The 18,898-nt window shown below is 41.9% G+C and overlaps 1 protein-coding gene across 6 annotated transcripts in view; it reads right to left on the bottom strand.

The window, feature by feature from the left end:
* Positions 1–18,898, bottom strand: part of Ambra1 (autophagy and beclin 1 regulator 1) — a 204,591-nt gene that overhangs the window by 146,087 nt on the left and 39,606 nt on the right. For 4 of the 6 annotated variants that reach the window (XM_059260942.1, XM_059260940.1, XM_059260943.1 and 1 more), the window contains 6 exons: positions 18,367–18,620; positions 17,892–17,950; positions 17,069–17,252; positions 15,823–15,995; positions 13,473–13,539; positions 10,754–12,210 (listed from right to left, as the gene is read on the bottom strand). In XM_059260942.1, the coding sequence (XP_059116925.1) occupies positions 10,754–12,210; positions 13,473–13,539; positions 15,823–15,995; positions 17,069–17,252; positions 17,892–17,950; positions 18,367–18,501 (2,075 nt within the window). In that variant the 5' untranslated portion in view covers positions 18,502–18,620. The remainder of the gene's footprint in view (positions 1–10,753; positions 12,211–13,472; positions 13,540–15,822; positions 15,996–17,068; positions 17,253–17,891; positions 17,951–18,366; positions 18,621–18,898) is intronic. The other 2 variants (XM_059260946.1, XM_059260945.1) reach the window with 1 other exon arrangement.

Below are 18,898 nucleotides of genomic sequence, written 5' to 3'. Positions count from 1 at the left end.
ACTTGAGTTCAATCCCTGGAACCCATAAAGCAGAGGATAGACATGACTCCCACAAGTCATCCTCTGACCTCGGAGCACCCCATGGCATGTGCATGTCTCCCTCAAATAAACAAAGAATTTGGTTTTTTTAAAAAATGGGGTATAGGTATGGTTCAGTACTACAATGCACACAGGAAGAGTTGCTGGGTTCTACCTTCAACACTACAAAAAATAAAATTAAATTAAATGGATTCATTATAATGATGCTCAGAACCTCTTCCTGCCAAAAAAACAATGAAGTACACACCTTCTCAAAATCTGAACAATCTACATCTGAGTAAATTCAGTATTTTCCACAAAAACTGAAAGAAAAAATAAAATATGAACAGAAAACAGAGCCTTTACACAGTTAATTTATCAAGTATATCTTCATTGAGACCACAAATATAGCCCCTACAATGGGTTGCTCAAAGCAAAGTTGGGCTCTGGCCATATTTAACATCATCTGTCTGTTTGTTTTGAGAGAGTTTCTGAGGACTGGAACTACAGGTATGTACCACCACACCTGGTTTATTCAGGGCTGGGGATACAAAGCAGAGCTTCATGCATGATAGGCATGCATGCTAGGCAAGGATTCTACCAACTAAGCTATATCTCTAGCTGTTCACAGTTATATCTTTAAAGTGAAAAAAAAAAATCAACAGCATTGACCAGCAGAGATAACAGTATCACTGAGATGCTGAACACCAAGATCAAAGAATGCCCTCAGTCATCAGTGGGCAATCAATGTGAAGGGCATCTGGCCAGAAGCCAGAGACTTCTTACAGGCTTCAGTACAACCAGTTGATAATTAGGAACTCGACACCATCGTGAACCAGAGGAATAAATTCAGGCCAACTGGGAGCACGCAGATACTTTAAGTAATGCCACTTCACTTATTCAGCATGTATTTATTGAATCAAGGATTCACTGTAAGATGAAAAGATACGAGCTAAACATGTTGGTACACATCTATAATCGAAGCACTTGAGAGATGGTGGAAGGGGGATTATGAATTCAAGGCCAGCCTTAAGCTATTTTGAGGCCAGAGTGGGACACATAATACTATGTCTTAAAAAATAATGGTGATAGCCGGGAAATGGTGGCACACACCTTTAATCCCAGCACATGGGATATAAAGGCAGGTGGATCTCTGTGAGTTCAAAGCCAGATTGCTCTACAGAGCGAGTTCCAGGCCAGCCAGAACTACACAGAGAAACCCTACCTCAAAAACCCAAAATGAAAAAGAAAAAAAAAAGTGATGACAATAAAAGAATATGATATAATGGATCTTTTTAACCAAAAAGGGTAAATAAGATTAATATTTCACAAAAAAAGGAAAAAAGATTAATATTTCACATCAAATTACAAGGAATGCAAGTTGGGAAAGAACTGTGGCACAGGTATGTAATCAAAAACTCCTAGGGAGGCTAACAGAGTAGGACAACATGGTTTACAGTGAGTTTAAGGACAGCCTAAGCAAACTATCAAAACAGCTCAAAACTTAACGCACTTTCTTTCTTCTTTTCTTCTTTTGGTTTTTTGAGACAGAGTTTCTCTGTATAACAGCCCTGGCTATCCTGGAACTCACTCTGTAGACCAGGCTGGCCTCAAACTCACAGAGATCGGCCTGTCTCTGCCTCTCGAGTGCTGGGATTAAAGGCATGTGTATGTGCCACCACCGCCCTGCTGTCACATAGCTTCTTAAAGACAGCAATGGTTGTCTTCCACCGCCACCGCCACCCAGCTTAACACACTTTCTAAACAAGGCTAATGACCCAAGTTCAATCCTTGGAATCCATGTGAGTGCAGAAGAGAAGATAATAGACTCCGCAAATTTGTCTTCTGACCTCCAAAAGCTCACTATGGTACGTGCTCCTTTCCAGCAAGCATGCATGCATGTATACACAATAACTAAAACAATTGTAATTAAAATTAATTAATTAACAAAAAGGCTGGAGTTGAAGTTCAGTGGTTGAGTGCTTGCCTAGTACACTCAAGGCCCTTGGTTCAATCACTAATATCACATACATAAAAAAGTAACACAATTTTAATTCAACTTACTCAATTCAACTAATATTTACAAAGTAACTACTAAGAACCAGGTAGTATCTAAGAGATAGCAGACATTCATAGATAATTACTACTTTTAGTGGGCACATGACAGAGAGGTAATCAAATAAACCCAAGTCTGAATCATATGCCTCTAATTTAGCACTGGAAGGCAGAGACAGAAGGATCCTAGGAGCTGGTCCAGCCAGCCACTCTAGTCAATTAGTGAGTTCTGGTTTGGTAAGAGCCTGTGTGAAAAAGTAAGGCAGAAGCGGGGTATGGTGGCACAGGCCTTTAATCTCAGTACTCATGAGACAGAGGCAGGTGGATCTCTATGAGTTTGAGGTCAGCCCGATCTACATAGTATTCTAGGCCAGGCAAAACTGAATAGGGAGACCCTACCTCAAAAAGGTAAATAAATAAGATGGAGAATCATAGAAAAATGCACATAATGCTGACCTCTAGCATTTGCATGCATACATATGGACAGGCAGACAGACAGACACACACACACACACACACACACATACACACACACACACACACACACACACACACACACACACACACACACAAATGAAAGAAAAAGGTAAGAAATAATTTCCTGTCATCAGTGAAATAAAGAAGTATTTAGTACCCAAGAACAAAAAGGAAGAAGTGATTAAGTGATTATCTGGGGCAGTCAGGAAGGTTTCTCAAAAGAAAGATACACGAGGGGGCACGGGTATGTAAGTAGTGGAGCTTGTGTGCTATGGCACACATGTGGTAGAGGTCAGAGGATAACTTTTGAGAGTTCTTTCCTTCCACTGTGCGTTCTGAGGACTGAACTCAGATCATCAGTTTTGCATGGCTTTTAACTGCTTTTAGCTTTGAACTATGTTCTGAATAACAAGTTTAGTATATTCTCTATCTAAAGAAGCTATCTGTCTGTTACAGTCTGAAAGTGAAATGCCTTCCTTGAACAGGCCGTATTTGGGACCTTCTAGACACGGGGCCTGGAATCCAGCTGACCTAGGACCTTATGAGTTCCAGTTTTGGTCCAAGTTTTCTGCTTCCTGATGGGCATCATGTAATAGTCAGCTGCTGCATACTTAATATCACCACATGATATGACCTGCTGCTCTATCTTCCCCACCATGGGGAGGGGGGGGGGGGTGTTTCCCAAACCATGAGCCAAAATAAAGTGTTCTCCTTTAAGCTGTTTCTGTCAGTCACTTGACAACAGTGCCAGGACCAGTTAGGTCAACACACAGAAGAAAAAAAAGGTGGATCCCTTTCTAAATAAGGCAAACCTTGTATTTGCCTGATTTCTAGGTTGCTTTCACCCTCTTGCAGACCTATACCTAGTTCATATATCCACTTATTTCCTTTCAGTTTGAGTTGAAGTCTCCCTGGAAAAACCCCATGTGACTAACTGGAGCTGAGTGGCTCAAGAACTTCAAGGGGCTTCAGCCTGCAAACTCCAAAGCATCCTCTTACAAAAGTCTAAGAAACTTGAAAATCCAATGAGGGCATCTAACTCTAACCTTTGATGTTTGGACTAAATTTTAACGCTAAGGCCATCACCTCACTTCTTGGTCTTTATTCATCATCAGAGAAAAGTAAAGATCAAAAGCATCAGTTCTCAGAACACAACCTTCTGTTTTAAAGACAAGGTCTTAACTAAAGTGAGGGAGCTAGGGATGCAGCTCAGTGGTAGACTGTTCACCCACCATTCACTAAGCCCTGGGTTTGAACCCAGCACTATATAAACTGGGATTGGTGGCACACACCTGTAATGTAAGCACTTAAGAGAGGTAGATACAAGAAGATCAGAAATTCAAGATCATCCTCCCAATATATCAAGAGTTCTAGGCCAGCCTGGGCTATGTGAGATTCTGTCTATAAGTAAGTAAACAAGTGGAGGAAAAGATGTCGTCTACAGCACCTCGGAGTTCAAATCTCACCTCTACTCTCAGTACCTCTTTGCTGAGTATGAGTGAGGTCCCAGGACGAATCCCTAGCATTGAAGGAAAAGAGAGGAATGGGGGAGGTTGAACTAATAACTCCGGTTCCTTCTAGTTTCAAAATACCATTTCAAGTAGTCATGGTGACATATGCCTTTAATTCCAGAGTTCAGGAGACACAATCTCTGTGAGTTCCAGGCCAGCCTGGTCTACTTAGCAAGTTCCAGGCCAGTGAGAGCTAAATAGTAAGCCCCTGTCTCAGATAGATAGATGGATAGAGGGATAAAGGGATAGAGGAATGAATGGATGGATGAATGGATGGATGGATGGATGGATGGATGGATGATAGGTAGATTGATTGATTGATAAGATAGACAGACAGACAGACAGACAGACAGACAAAGTGGCTCTTCAAAGGTCAGAAGTCCTCACAATGCCCTGATCTTCTCCTAGACCAAAAAAGATGTATCTGATAGTGAAACAAAAGGCTTGTCACCCAAGGCGTAAGGTGGAATCAGACTACATAAACAGCTTGACCTCATCTGCCCATAAGAAAAAGGAGACATCCTATGAGCTGATTACTACCACTCAGCAGCACAGAGCACTACTGGAATACAGATGTGCTTAAGAATACACTTGCACACACAGCAATTATCCCTGTAGCACGAAGAAAGCAAAACATATCTCCATAGCCCATTTCTTACTAGGTGGCCAAAAAACAAAACAAGCACAATCACCTTTTATGAACTCCATGCACTTAACAACAATAGTCACCTATAAAAATGGGCTTTGTTGCAGGATTCTACCTCCTACACAGACTGTAACAACACAGTTTTTCTTCCCTGCCAGCCAAGCCCAGCAGAAGCAGCAGCCCAACAGTGACATCTGCTGGAAAATAGAAGCATGAGCTGGCTCACCAGGTAGACACTAAGGCATCTTTAGAAGGCAATTTAAATGAGGGTTTAGTTAGCACCAGTTTGTATTTGTAATTTACACCAGAATGCAGCCATTCAATTTGTAAGTAATGGCTCCACTTTGATAGTATACACTTAAGATATCTTACAATATGCCTCATTTCTGAGCCAGCTGTCATTCCTCATAGTATACTATATTATAGTTCATGTAAAATGATTCCCTAAGTAGTATTAATATCATTTAAAAAAGAGAACTATGCATTATTTGTATCTCTTAAAAGAAAAAAAAACATAACTTATCACAAGGTGACAAGACTATACACAATGTGTGTGCATGTATATACATGTGTCCCCAAGTGCTGGGGATAGAGCCTCACGCATACTATAAAGGTTCTCAACCACTATACTTAACTGCACTCTCAGCCCTACAATATACCTTTTAAAAAGTTTAATGTCATTTAAGTCACAACACAAACTACTTTTTAATCACTAAGAGAAAAGAAAATATTAAGACAAAAGTTCCTGATAAATCCTTAAGAGTTTCTAAGATTTTAAAAGCCTACTCAAAAGATGATGAGCCAACAACCAGCAAGATGATTCATTCCCAGGACCAACATGATAGGAGAGAACCAATTCCCGAAAAGTGCCCTCTGACTTCCACAGGTGTGCCATAGCACATGTACAACACTCTACCACATACATACCACAATAAAGAAGTATAATAAAAATTATTAAGCCAGGCTTTGTAGCATATACTTGTAATCCCAGCACTCAAAAGACTGAGGCAAGCTGATCTCTGTGAGTTCAAGGACAGTCTGGTCTACAGAGATAGTTGCAGGACAGCCAAGCTACACAAAGAAACCCTGTCTTGGGGGTGGGGGAGAGGCAGGAGAATTTTCTCAAGATAAAGATCAGCCTGGGCTTTAAAGCAAGCCCATGTCTCAAAACAGATTTTTCAAGATTAACATCAATGTTAACATCAAGATGCTCAATAACTAACGGCACTTGCCACACAAACCTGGTGACCTGAGTTCAATCTCTGGAACACATATGAAGAGGTAAAGTAAATAGACTCCATAGAGTTGTCCTCTGACCTCCACACATCCACTGTGGCAGACAATATTTTCTTTGAATTTTAAGAAATTATAATTAATACTTTATGTGTGTAGTATGATAGTTACTAACCACATCTGTCTACTATTTAGAGTAATAAAATTTTAAATTAGTCCCTGAAGTGGTGGCGCATACCTTTGATCCCAGCACTAGGGATTACACAGCCTGATCTACAAAGAGAAATCCTGTCACGAAAAATATAAATAAATAAATTAATTAATTAAATTGGTTCCTTGAATACTAACAGCCACATTTCAGTTACTCAATGGTCATATGTGCTCATGGCTGCTACGTTTGCGAGCACAGATACAGAATATCCTTTTTTTTTTTAATTTGGTTTTAGAGCCTGCCCTGGATCTTGCTCTGTAGACCAGGCTGGCCTCGAACTCACAGAGATCCGCCTGCCTCTGCCTCCCGAGTGCTGGGATTAAAGGCGTGCGCCACCAGCGCCCCGGCCAGAATATTTTTATCAACACAGAGAAAGTTTTGCTGAATAGCCTTGTTCTAGAAACAATGAAGTATTTATAGAGAAAAATATGTGCTATCTGGGTTGGGGTAGTAGAAAAGGATATAGACAAAAGAAGGGAAAAAAACTAAAAAGGAAGCTAGCTGTTCATGATTTTTAATATTAAGTAACAGTACATAGGAACTGATTTATTATTCCTTTCATTTTTATGTTGGAAGAGTTCCACAGTAAAAGAAAAAAAAGAAAAATAAATAGTTTACTTAAAACTAAGGTTAAAACACTGTCTCAAAAAAATTAATTTAAAAATGAAATAAATGAGTAAATTAAAAAACAAAGGCCGGGCGGTGGTGGTGCACGCCTTTAATCCCAGCACTCGGGAGGCAGAGGCAGGTGGATCTCTGTGAGTTCGAGGCCAGCCTGGTCTCCAAAGCAAGTTTCAGGAAAGGCGCAAAGCTACACAGAGAAACCCTGTCTCGAAAAACCAAAAAAAAAAAAAAAAAAAAAAAGGTTCATCAGGCTGGAGAGATGGCTTGGTGGCTAAAAGGTACTTGCCACCAAGCCTGATGACCTGAGTTTGATCCACTGGGCTCCACAAGGTAGAAGTTATCCTCTGCCTCTGACCTCCATATGGGAACATACATATGCATACATCACATACACACAATGAATGCAATAAAAATTTTAAAATGGACCAGGCAGTGGTGGCACACGCCTTTAGTACCAGGACTCGGAAGGCAGAAGCACGCAAACCTCTGAGTTCAAGGCCAGCCTGGTCTACACAGTGAGTTCCAGGACAGCCAGGACTGCACAGAGAAAACCTGTCTGGAGAAAACCAGTATAGGTATAGGGATATGGCTCAGCAGTTAGCACTAGTTCTTGCCAAGGACCCAGCTTTGGTTCCCAGCACCCACAGAGCAGCTCACAACCATCTGTAACTCCAGTTCTAGGGGGTCTAATGTTCTCCTCTGGTATCCCTGGGCACCAGGTACATACATAGCGCACATGCAGGCAAAACACACACACACACACGTTAAATTAAATAATCTAAAATAATAATAGGATTATCATATTATGGAATATGCCATGCATTGACAACTGACAAAGCTTTTGTAATGGAGAACAGAGTTCTTCACTCTGACCTACTAAATGATAATTTCTTCTTTTCAGTTTTTTTGGAGTGTGTGGGGTATATGCATGTGTACATGCATGTGTGCACATCTGGAAGCCAGAAGAGCACATCTGAAGTCCTGCTCTACTACTTTCCACTTTATTCCTTTGAAACAAGTTTCTCACTGGACCAAGAACTCCAGAGTTTCAACTAGCTTGTCAGCAAGCCCCCTAAAATCTTGGTGAGGTTATAAGCATGGGTGCCACACGAACCTTTTTATGTGAGGACTTGGAATTTGCACTCAAGTCCTCATACTTACACATGTGCTATCAGCCATTGAGCCATCTCCTAAACTCCCATCCTCAGAGACCTTCGACAAGAAATTCTGACTTCTCTAAGGGACTCACTTTTCTTTTTTTTTTTTCTTTTCTTTTTTTTTTTTAGATTTATTTATTTATTTATTATGTATACAGTGTATACAGCATTCTGTTTGCGTGTGTGCCTGCGGGCCAGAAGAGGGAGCCAGATCTCATTACAGATGGTTGTGAGCCACCATGTGGTTTCTGGGAATTGAACTCAGGATCTCTGGAAAAACAGCCAGTGCTCTTAACCTCTGAGCCATCTCTCTAGCCCCAAAAATTGGAATTTTTTTTTTTTTTTTTCTGAGACAGGGTTTCTCTGTGTAGTTTTAGCACTTTTCCTGAAACTCACTCTGTAGCCCAGGCTGGCCTTGAACTCACAGAGATCCACCTGCTTCTGCCTCCTAAGTGCCGGGATTAAAGGTGTGCGCCACCGCCACCACCACCCGACTTTTCTTTTCTTGTCTTTTTGTTTGTTTTGTTTTGTTTTTGGGGGGGCGGGGAGGGGGTATTTGATTTTTCAAAACAGGGTTTCTCTGTGTAACAGCCCTAGCTGTCCTGAAACTCGCTCTGTAGATCAGGCTGGCCTTGAACTCACAGAGATCCAACTGCCTCTGCCTCCCAAGTGCCACCACCGGCTGGCCTGGGACTAACTTTTCTTAATTGCAAAATAAGAAATTTATATACCTGCCTTGCACAGAGCTGTTGTAAACATCAAAAGTTCTGTCTCCCAGCATTCCCCACTCTCTGCTCCCAATTAACTCAAAGTAAAATATGGTGGTACCTTAGATAGCAGGCCCTCCTTAACTGGTATCTTTAATGCTCTGCATACAGTAGGAGTTTATATTGTAATCCATTGGGGAATTACTCAGTAGAACACCACAAGAAGTACTGCTAAAGCAAGATGGACAAACTCAAACAAACCAAAGGCTCAGTTATTTGGGGGGGGGGGGGGGGGGCAAGAAATGATAAACTTCTAATGTCAGTAGTCCTTTCATAATTGCTTTTAATAAATTCTAATGCCAACAATGTATCAGGCACTGTGCTGGCTGCCTTCTTGCTTCTCAAAAAGAACAGAGGCCCAGGCTCTAGATGTGGGCCCTTAAGCAAAGGTAAATATTCCAAGCTAGGAATCCAGAGCTGTTTCCCAAGAACTAGTCTCACTCACTCAGACACAGAAACAAGCTTGTTATTTTGTCTACTTCTGATGTCCAGCCAGACTCCCTGTCCCCACTATTCTGCATGCATCATATATTTTCTCCTTGAGAATGTGCTATTACCTTAAAAGAAAAAGGTCTTTCCTTCTCCAAGTCTTACCAATCTTTCATTATTGGACATTATATAACCTTTGTTTTGGCAATAGTTCCCTTTTGTTAAAATTAAACTAGTTTTTTTTTTCTTTCTGCTTAGACTCCATTTATTATCAGTAGCACACAAAGAAGCACCATATTGGAGATGGTGAGAAGGCTAAGGAGGTTAAAGGTGCTTGCCACCATGCCTAATGACCCCAGAATCCACACAGTGTGAAAAAACAGCCAATTCCCCAAAGCTGCTCTCTGGCATCTATGTATGTGCCATGGACACACAGCATGCCCACATACACAATAAACAAAGATGTAATTTTTTCAGGTTGTACCAGACCCTCTACACTTGTGATAGATTGCCTCCACAGAAACACTGTATACTCCAGTGGGCACAGTGCCTAGCACAGTGCTGGAAAACTGTAACCATCCCACTAATGTTTACTGAGTAAATGACTGCCTAAAGCATCCTCCAAAAATAACAAGTACATGATGTCCACAACTGTCCATATTCCCAACCTCCCTGAGCTTATGCTGTGTCAGCAGAGGATATAATGTACAGCGATATGCTGTTTGGCTCCAGTATTCTGGGAGCTGGTGATTACTCTAGACTTGACCTTTACATAATTACAGAGAGAAGTCCCTAATTAGTCAAGATAGGTGTGCACATAGCCATTCATGGAAGATGAGGTGGGTGCTTTATTGCTCCTACTCTGTTTCTTTCAGGAGAACTGTCTGGGATGCCAATCCATGTATGGAGAGGCCTTCCTTCCATGAATTCTTACTTTTTCCTACCCATGTGCAAGGTCCATTCAAAGAATTTTGGAAGTAGAAGTATATTTAAAAGGCTTTGAGTTCAGTCTCCACCACCACAAAACCAAACCAAACAAAAAACCCTAAATAGGCAGCCAAGGTGCTGTCCAAATACATAAATCTGGTTTAAAAAAAACAAAACAAAAAAACCCCACTTTCCTTGATATACCTATATTCATACATGGAATTCTCAGCTCATTGAGCTGGTTCAAAACATTACACTGATAGAAGAGACAGTGCAATAAGCTAGACAAAATAGCCCTTGACACTCTGGGTCTTTTTTTAAAATTTCACTGTAACTAGTCCTCTGGGACATACTCTTATCTCAACAACTAGTCCTACACCTATAATAATTCAAAGTCAGAGACGAGGCAAAGAAAATCAATGATTCTATCTCCCCATGCCTCTCTAACCCAATCTACACTCCCCTTTCAAGGCTAAAGTCAGAGCCTTGGGCTTAGACAAAAATAAAGCAGTACAGCAGTTGACTCACACCACCAGGCCTGATCCTATCTCTGATACCAGAGCAAGATTCCCCAAAATGATGCAAGGAATCAAATGCACGGATCCCAGACACTTCAGAAAAAGGCACAACATCACTAAGACTGAAGGATGATGGAGAGAAGAGGCAGGAAGGTAGAACAGAGGGCAGCAGCTGCTTACCTCCTGAGAGAGTCTTCCTCAGAGCTTTCTTCAGGCATATCTTGATGTAAGGCCTCCTGTGATACAGTTCCAGATCTGTTGGGCTGGGTATAAATTCGTTCCCAGTGGCCTGTTTCCTGGTTAAAGGCCACCCCCACAGTCCTCTCCTCTTGTGAACTAGCTGAGCTGCTCAACTCCAGCCTGCTGGAGCTAGGTGTTTGGCCCTCAGTCCTCTCAAGAGGTGGCAACTGGCTGCTACTTGGTGGCATGCCCTCAAAGGTGGTAGAGACGTGCCAGGAAGAGCTAGCCTCGCCAGATGAGTAGTTAGGTGTGGTTCTTTCCCAACGCAGGGTATCATTGTTGAAGGTCAGAAGATTATGGCAAGCACGGCAGCGATTAAGATGGCCCCGCGACAGGTTGGAGTTGTTCTCACTGCTGTGTGGGGTGGGCTGATGAGAAGGACCTGGTCTCTCAGATTCAATGTTATTGTTGAGCATTTCCTGGGCCTGTTGGGTCTGGGGAGCTTCCCCACTCAGGCTCTGATCCAGTTCCTGCAGCCTGTCATACTCCAAAAAGAAGCGTCTCAGGTCACACTGAAGCTCATGGCGAATGCTGCCCGAGTTGTTTTGGCTAGAACCATTCCCTCCATCTGACTCAGTAGCCAGTCCTGATGATGGAAAACCCCTTCCTTCTGTGGCTGAAGTGTACACAGACGCCTGAGAGCCACCTTCCTGCTGTCTCAGCACAGACAGCAGACTCACTGAGGAGGCACTGGTCCTGGGCGGGGGCATAGATTCTACCTCAGAGCGGGAGTTCAGAGTGAGTACTGTCCGGGTCCACTCAGAACCTGTCAGCCCAGGGGCTAGTTCTCTGTGATACCTAGAAGGGTGGCTAGACAAAGGGCCCCCCAGAGAGCGACGGGTAGGACCCAGACTGAGGTTGCGGAGCGTGTTGCCCGCAGTGCTGCTCTGGACTGTACTGAAGGCAGACGGCCGGTTCAGGAGGCCCTGGTCCTGCTGCGTTGATGAAGCCTGCTCCGGGGGATGGAAGGGCTCGGTCTGTACAAAAGAAAAGGAAGGGGTAGTAGCTCTGGCAGAAGCAGGGGGGACACTGTCCTGGTGTGGCAAGAGGGAAGGAACTCGAGTGCCAGCACAGCGGCTGCAAAGGCACAGGATCCCAGGGTGCTGGCAGCACTCAACTGTGGTGGGGTAACTGACCCGCTGTCGGAGCCTGATGTAAGCGGAAGTCCTGGGACGCTCCGTGGAGGGCTGAGGGGGAGGCGGTGGGGGTGAGGGGGTAGCAGAATCTTGTACTGTGCTTTGCTCTCCCACCTGGATGCCAGAGGAGCGGGAGGACAGCATATGCAGGAAATTGTGAAGGAGAGGTGTCCGGCGAACTGGCTGTGATTGCAGGAGGGCACGCTGGCGGTAGTGAGATAATTCTGTTCCATCTATAGGAATCTCTGGTTCATCATCACCCTGCAACACGGACCAGCAGGAGGAGAGGGTAGAGCAGGACAGTTAGGGAGAACCTCCAAACAAATTAAGAGAAACTTAAAACTGACTGGGAATCATCCAAGAAGAACCACCTTCATAAATAAGCAAAAACTCTCTCCCCATAAGGTACAGAAAACTAATCGGCTTCAGACTAAAAACCATCATATGGTATTAAATTATTCATTTCTAACTGGCAACATATCTGAATGAGTACAGCCGGCATAACAATGATTTTATAAAAGGCATCTCTGTGACACAGAAGCAATGAGTGGAAACAATATGTCAATCAGTCAGAGGCACATGGGTGACAAGCATGATGAAGACAAGTTCTTTCTTTTCTTTTTTTTAGATTTGTTTTTATTTTATTTTATGCCTGAGTGTTTTTGCCTGCATGTGTTTATGTGCACCACATACGTGTCTGGTGCCCACAGAGATCAGAAGAGGGAGTTAGATACCATAGAACTGGAGTTACAGATAGTTGTAAACTATTACATGAGTGCTAGAGATCAAACCAGGGTCCCCTAAAAAAAAAAAAAAAAAACAGCAAGTGCTAAGCCATTTCTCCAGCCTCTGGTATTTTCTTTTTCTTTTCTTTTTTAGGAGCTGGAGAGATGGCTCAGAGGTTAAGAACACTTGTTACTTTTGCAGAGGTTTGGTTTCCAGCATCCACATGGTGGTCCACAACTGTCTGTAATCCCAGTTCTAGGAGACCTAATGTCCTCTTCTAGCCTCTGTGGTCACTGCACACACACAGTACACAAACACACATCTGGACAAATTGCCCGCACAATATTCAGACACATGATGATTTGTTTGTTTGTTTGTTTTATGTATACATGTGGGTCTCTGTTGTGTGTATGGGAATAGGCCAGAAAAGAGCACTGAATCCCTTGGAGCTAGAGTTATGGACAGTCATAAGCAGCCCAACATAGGGATTGAGAAGGGAACTCGGGTCCTCCTCAAGAGCAGTATGCTGCTCTTAACAGCTGAGTCCCTTCTCTAGCTCATGATATAGTCACAAGGGCCAGAAAACTGACTCTACTGTCAAAACTGTAACTTTTGATGATATCAAAAACTAACTAAAATCTCGATGGAAAAAATTACTGGAGTATTAAGAATTAAAATATAATCAGAATATATAACAGACATGTAATAATAAGGAAAAAATAACAGCATCTGAATTAGAGCTCTAGCTTAGAAAAGAACTCCCAGTTCAGATGAAGTTGGAACTGCTAGACTCTTACCTGCTGATTAGAAGGGTTAACAATTGCTGTCAGTAAGTAGTGTCCAAGTGGATCAAATCTCACCAGACTGAAATCACAACCAGAGAAAAACAAAGACCACGTTAACTGAGAAAATGGAAACTGTCAGACGACCCACTTCATGCTCTTTCAAAACTCTTTCTTTTCTTTCTGTCTCTGTCTCTGTCTCTCATTCTCCTGGAGATAATCTATCTATGTTTCCCAAATCAGAGTCAAACTCACAAATGTTCTTGCCTCAGATTTCTGAATGCCAGAATTGTAAGTGTATTACCACACCTAACTAGCCTTTCAAAAAATTTTAAAGACATTAAAATAAGGCTTTATACTGCTTCCTAACATAAAGAAATATGTATTAAGAAAAAGATTTCTCTTTTTTTAATTTATTTTTTTTTTTATGTGCATTGGTGTTTTGCCTGCATGTACGTCTGCAGGGTGTCAGATCCCCTGGAAATGGGGTTACAGACAGTTGTGAGCTGTCATGTAGATGCTGGAAAATTGAACCTGGGTCCTCTGGAAGAGCAGTCAATGCTCTTAACCACCATCCCATCTCTCCAGCCCCTCACTTACTTTCTTTTTTTGAGACAGGGTCTTATACAGCTCAGGCTAGCTTACAAATCAACACACAGCTGTAGGTGACCTTGAACTTTGATCCTCCTACCTCTATCCACCCAGACTTGGGATTACAGGTGTACACCAACACACTCACTTTATGTGGTACTGGGGGTCAAACTCTGAGCTTCATTGATGCAAGACAAGCCACTCTACCAACTGAGCTACATCTTCAAGCCATGATATCAGTTTTGAAAAATACCCAGGCTTGCAATACAGTAAGCAGCTACATTAAATATATATCTGTTCAATGCTGTGGATGATTGATTGATAAAGTGCTGGTTGACCAGTAGCCAGGCAGGAAGTATAGGCGGGATAAGGAAAGAGGAGAATTCTAGAAAGTGGAAGGCTGAGGCAGGAAGAGACGCTGCCAGCCACCACGAGGAAAAGCAGATGTTAGGATACTGGTAAGCCACAAGCCACGTGACAACTTATAGATTAATAGAAATGGGTTAATTTAAGATATAAGAACAGTTAGCAAGAAGCCTGCCACGGCCATACAGTTTGTAAGCAATATAAGTCTCTGTGTGTTTACTTGGTTGGGTCTGAGCGGCTGTGGGACTGGTAGGTGAGAGAAATTTGTCCTGAATGTGGGCCAGGCAGGACCAGGAAAACTCTAGCTACAGTTCAACATGTAAGAGCCCATTTAAATGGTAAATCAGAATGCTGCCACACAGATTCAGGTCTCCCTTCACACAACTGTTACATTGGCCAAAGAGTTAGCACTCCAGTGACAATAAAGTGTCAGTATCAAGTGATATGGCTAGAAGCCAGAAAATCAGCCTATATCTAGCCATAACACTGTCAAAAGCTCCCAAAGAAAACAATGTATCAGGTCTAATTTAGACAATACACGTCTTGTTTTTGTAGTGCTGAGAACTGAATCCAAGGCCATATATGTAATAGGCAAGATCCTCAGCTCAACTGTGGTTTTGGTATTTGGGGGTTTTTTGTTTGTTACTGTTTTTCAAGACAGGGTCTCACTATGTAACTCTGGTTATCCTGGAACTTGCTAGGTAGACCAGGCTGGCCTTGAACTCACAGAGATCCACCTGCCTGGCCTCCCAAGTATTGGGATTAAAGTTGTGCGCCACCACACCCAGCCTGGTATTTTTTTTTTTTTTTTTTTGAGACAGGGTCTTGCTAACTAGTCCAGGAAGGTCTGAGACTCCCTATGTAGCCCAGACTGGCTATGAACTCATGATATGCCTACCTTAAATAGGTAGGCATATAATAATAAATAATAATAATCCTGAGATTACAGATGTGTGCCACCATACCTGCAGCCACAAAGTGTGTTTTGATCTTAAAAGCTAAATAAGTATAGTTAAGCAGATTTAATAAATGTTTATATCTCTACTTTGTAATTTGATAAATATAAAGAGCCAACCATGAAAAATCAGCCACCAAGCTATCTAAAAATCACCCATATATTTTTTACAGTCTTCCCCAAGGGTAACCCAAGTGCAGACAGCTCTGAACCTAAGTGAGATTGTACCTTAATGAACTTGATTTGTAGAGACCACAAGATAAGTCCAATAAAGGGCAGGCAATAAACAAAAGGAACTGCTTCTGGGCTAATGGTGATAATAAACTACCCTGACGAGGTCTAATGACTTCCCGAAGTGGGGATAAACAATCTGTATCCTGAAATGACAGTAGTTGTAAATGTTCTATCATGCCAGTCTGGTGCCTAACATAGTTGATAGAACACAACACTCACCGGACGCGTTCCATCTCACTAGCTGTCTTCACCACAGCAAAGGGCTCCCGTCGACTCCAATCCCAGAAGTGGATCTCATTGGCAGTGGCAATCAGTAGAAGCTGAGCCGTAGGATGGAAAGCCAAGGACGCTATGGCATTATTGCTATCTGTGAACCAGCTTTCACTGCCACCCTGCAAATGAACCAATCCCAAGTATTCTCTGATTATAAACTGCCAACAGACTGGGAAGTCCACTTCAAGAAAATTACACTGAAGAGCTAAGTATGATGACTCCCACCAATAATCCCAGCACTTAGGAAGCTAAGGCAAGAAGACTGCCATATATTTTGAGGGCAGCATGTTCTACACAGTGCGTTCCAGGCCAGCCTGGATTATATAATGACACCTTGTCTCAAAATAAAGAAAGAGAGAATGAGAGAAAGAAAGGGGGAGAAAGAGGAGAAAGGAGGAAGGGAAAGAAAAAGGGAAAAAGTCCTATATAGGGTTATATAGCTCAGTGGTAGAACACATGCTTTACATGTATGAAGCCCTGGGTTTGATCCCTAGGGCCTATTTCCATTTGCAGCTATATATTAGAGCACAGTGGTGCATGACTTTAATCCCACCACTCAGGAAGCAGAAGCATGTGGATCTTGGTGAGTTTGAGGATGGCATGGTCTACATAGTGAGTTCCAGACCAGCCAGGGTTGTATAGCAAGACCCTGTGTCTAAAACAAATAAATTTCCATTTAAGATAAAATTAGTTCTTATAGGGCTTACTTTAAACATATCCTCTATAAAGTAATGTATAAGAACAGCAATCTAGCAGTGCCAATAATTTATAAGACAAATATTACTATCTTCAGGTTAATCACACAGCCTCCACTCAGTGTGAAAAGACCATCCCGGTACAAACATAGCACAGAGCAACCCACTAGCCAGTCACTGAGACATGCAGCATCTTCCTTTGATGATCCTGAGCAGAGTACTCTAAGACTGCGGACAAAGTCCATACTGAACTCATTTTAGAGCCTCCTCCTATACAATGTTAAATACAACAGGTGGAAGAAAAGTTTAATATGTTTACTTTATAATGGAGAAGTATGAACTAGCATGTCCATCCATCAAGTATGTAATGACTACTAGATCCTCAGATTAAGTCCCAAGAATGTGGTTAGTTTCTCAGCCAGAATTAAGAATCCAATGGCAAATAAGTCCCTGTGTTTAGAATACCAAAGAAAAAAAGCCCCTAAGAAAATACTTACATGTAAATCCCAAATCCTAACTTCCCCATCTAGGCAGCCAGAAGCAATGAGGCCTGAGATGGTGGGATGAAAAGTGACACACCATGGAGTACGGCGGTGTCCAATCAGAGAGTGAACACACTTGCCAGTCTTAACCTCTGTAATATAGATGTTATGGTTCACATGTGTAGATGCCAAGAGAGTCCTAGAGAATCAAAATGTAGGCATAATTAAGAAACATGTAGCAGGGAAACAAATTTTACCAGCTTTAGACAACAAAAAAATGACATTATTCCCTATCTACAAATGAAAAAAATTAAGATATGCCTGTTAGGCGTTTATCTATACACAACAGAAATATTCCGATCCTTAAAGGCTTCTGGTTTCTCCACACTGTCTCCAAATGACACATAGTGCCTTCAAAGAATAATTTTTCCATCTCAGAAATCCATCATGCCATTGCTGATCTCTATCAGTCAGGCAAAGCAATGTTTCTGAGAACCTGGCTGAGTTTTGTACCTTGACTTTCACTATTTTCTTTATCATTCTCATTATTCTTCTGGTTGGCATTATTTGTCTACTTTCTTTCCATTTCATATATATGTATATGTGTGTGTGCATACACACACACACACACACACACACACACACATCTCCAATGGCAAATAAGCACGGATGTCCCATTTATATACATACATATGTATATACACATATATACAGACCTTCATATAGCCATCCAGTGCTTCAGAGAATCTCTAGGGATTAACCTGGATGATCAAGCTAAGCCAAGAGTACAGAAAGCCATGTCATCACAAATCTTAAGATACAGCTAAGTATTAGATACCTGTCTGGGCTGAAGGCCAGTAAGAAGGTTGAGCGTGGACTATCAGGCAGTTCTACTCTCTAGGAGAAAATAAATAAATAAATAAATAAATAAATAAATAAATAAATAAATAAATAAATAAATACACACACACACACACACACACACACACACACACACACAGATAGCATGATTTATAAAATAGAGCTTACTCTGACAGAAGCCATTCTAGATTAGTACCACAGTACAGAGTAAAATTATGAAGACAATGATCAACTTATAAATCAAGATAAACCTAAATTCAGAAAAAATATCTACTCTACAGGAAAAAATATTTCTAGTCTTAGCTTTCACATTATAAACCATTTCCCCAAACAAGCTATAAAGTCTCATAAACAAGATAAATTACATTCTCACTCTCTGCCATTCATCTACTCTACGGTACCACTTTCTTGTCTTCCCCATAAATCTTGTGTCAAAAGCCCTGGTTTCTTACCTTGCCCTCCCATTTCATCCATCGAGTCTTATCTTCCACCAGCTCCTGCAGAAGTCGCTGAGCACCCATGGCACGAGTGCCCCGTTCTCGGCCCCAGAGGATCCGGACAGCATTCTTCTCTGGGACAACCTTCATGGTGCTCAGGAGCCACTGTCACACCAGGGACCAGAACTGAAGGAGCAAACAGTAGCTCCACACACAGAAGCAGCTAAAATGAGGCCATTCAAGTCCTTGTCAGTTGTCCTCATGGAAATCTAAGGAATGAAGAATAACGCCAAATAATGCCTATTCTGCACCCGAGAGGCTTCCATTGCCAATACAATTCTAGCTCAAAGGAGAAAGTGTTCTTTTCCTATTTAACTGTGGTTGCCGAGAAAGGGGACGGACTTCTGGAATTTTTCTTTCAAAAATATTTCATCTTGTCATATTCCTTCTATAGCTCTACTTTACATATGAAAAACTGGACATTTCTACCAAAATTATTCCATTCATATTATTTTATAAGGCAGAAAAAAAAACTGTGCTCTTAATA

This window comes from Peromyscus eremicus, chromosome 4, assembly GCF_949786415.1.
Source record: "Peromyscus eremicus chromosome 4, PerEre_H2_v1, whole genome shotgun sequence".
In the NCBI taxonomy this organism is placed as follows: Eukaryota; Metazoa; Chordata; class Mammalia; order Rodentia; family Cricetidae; genus Peromyscus; species Peromyscus eremicus.
This window is presented reverse-complemented; position numbering and strand designations above follow the sequence as displayed.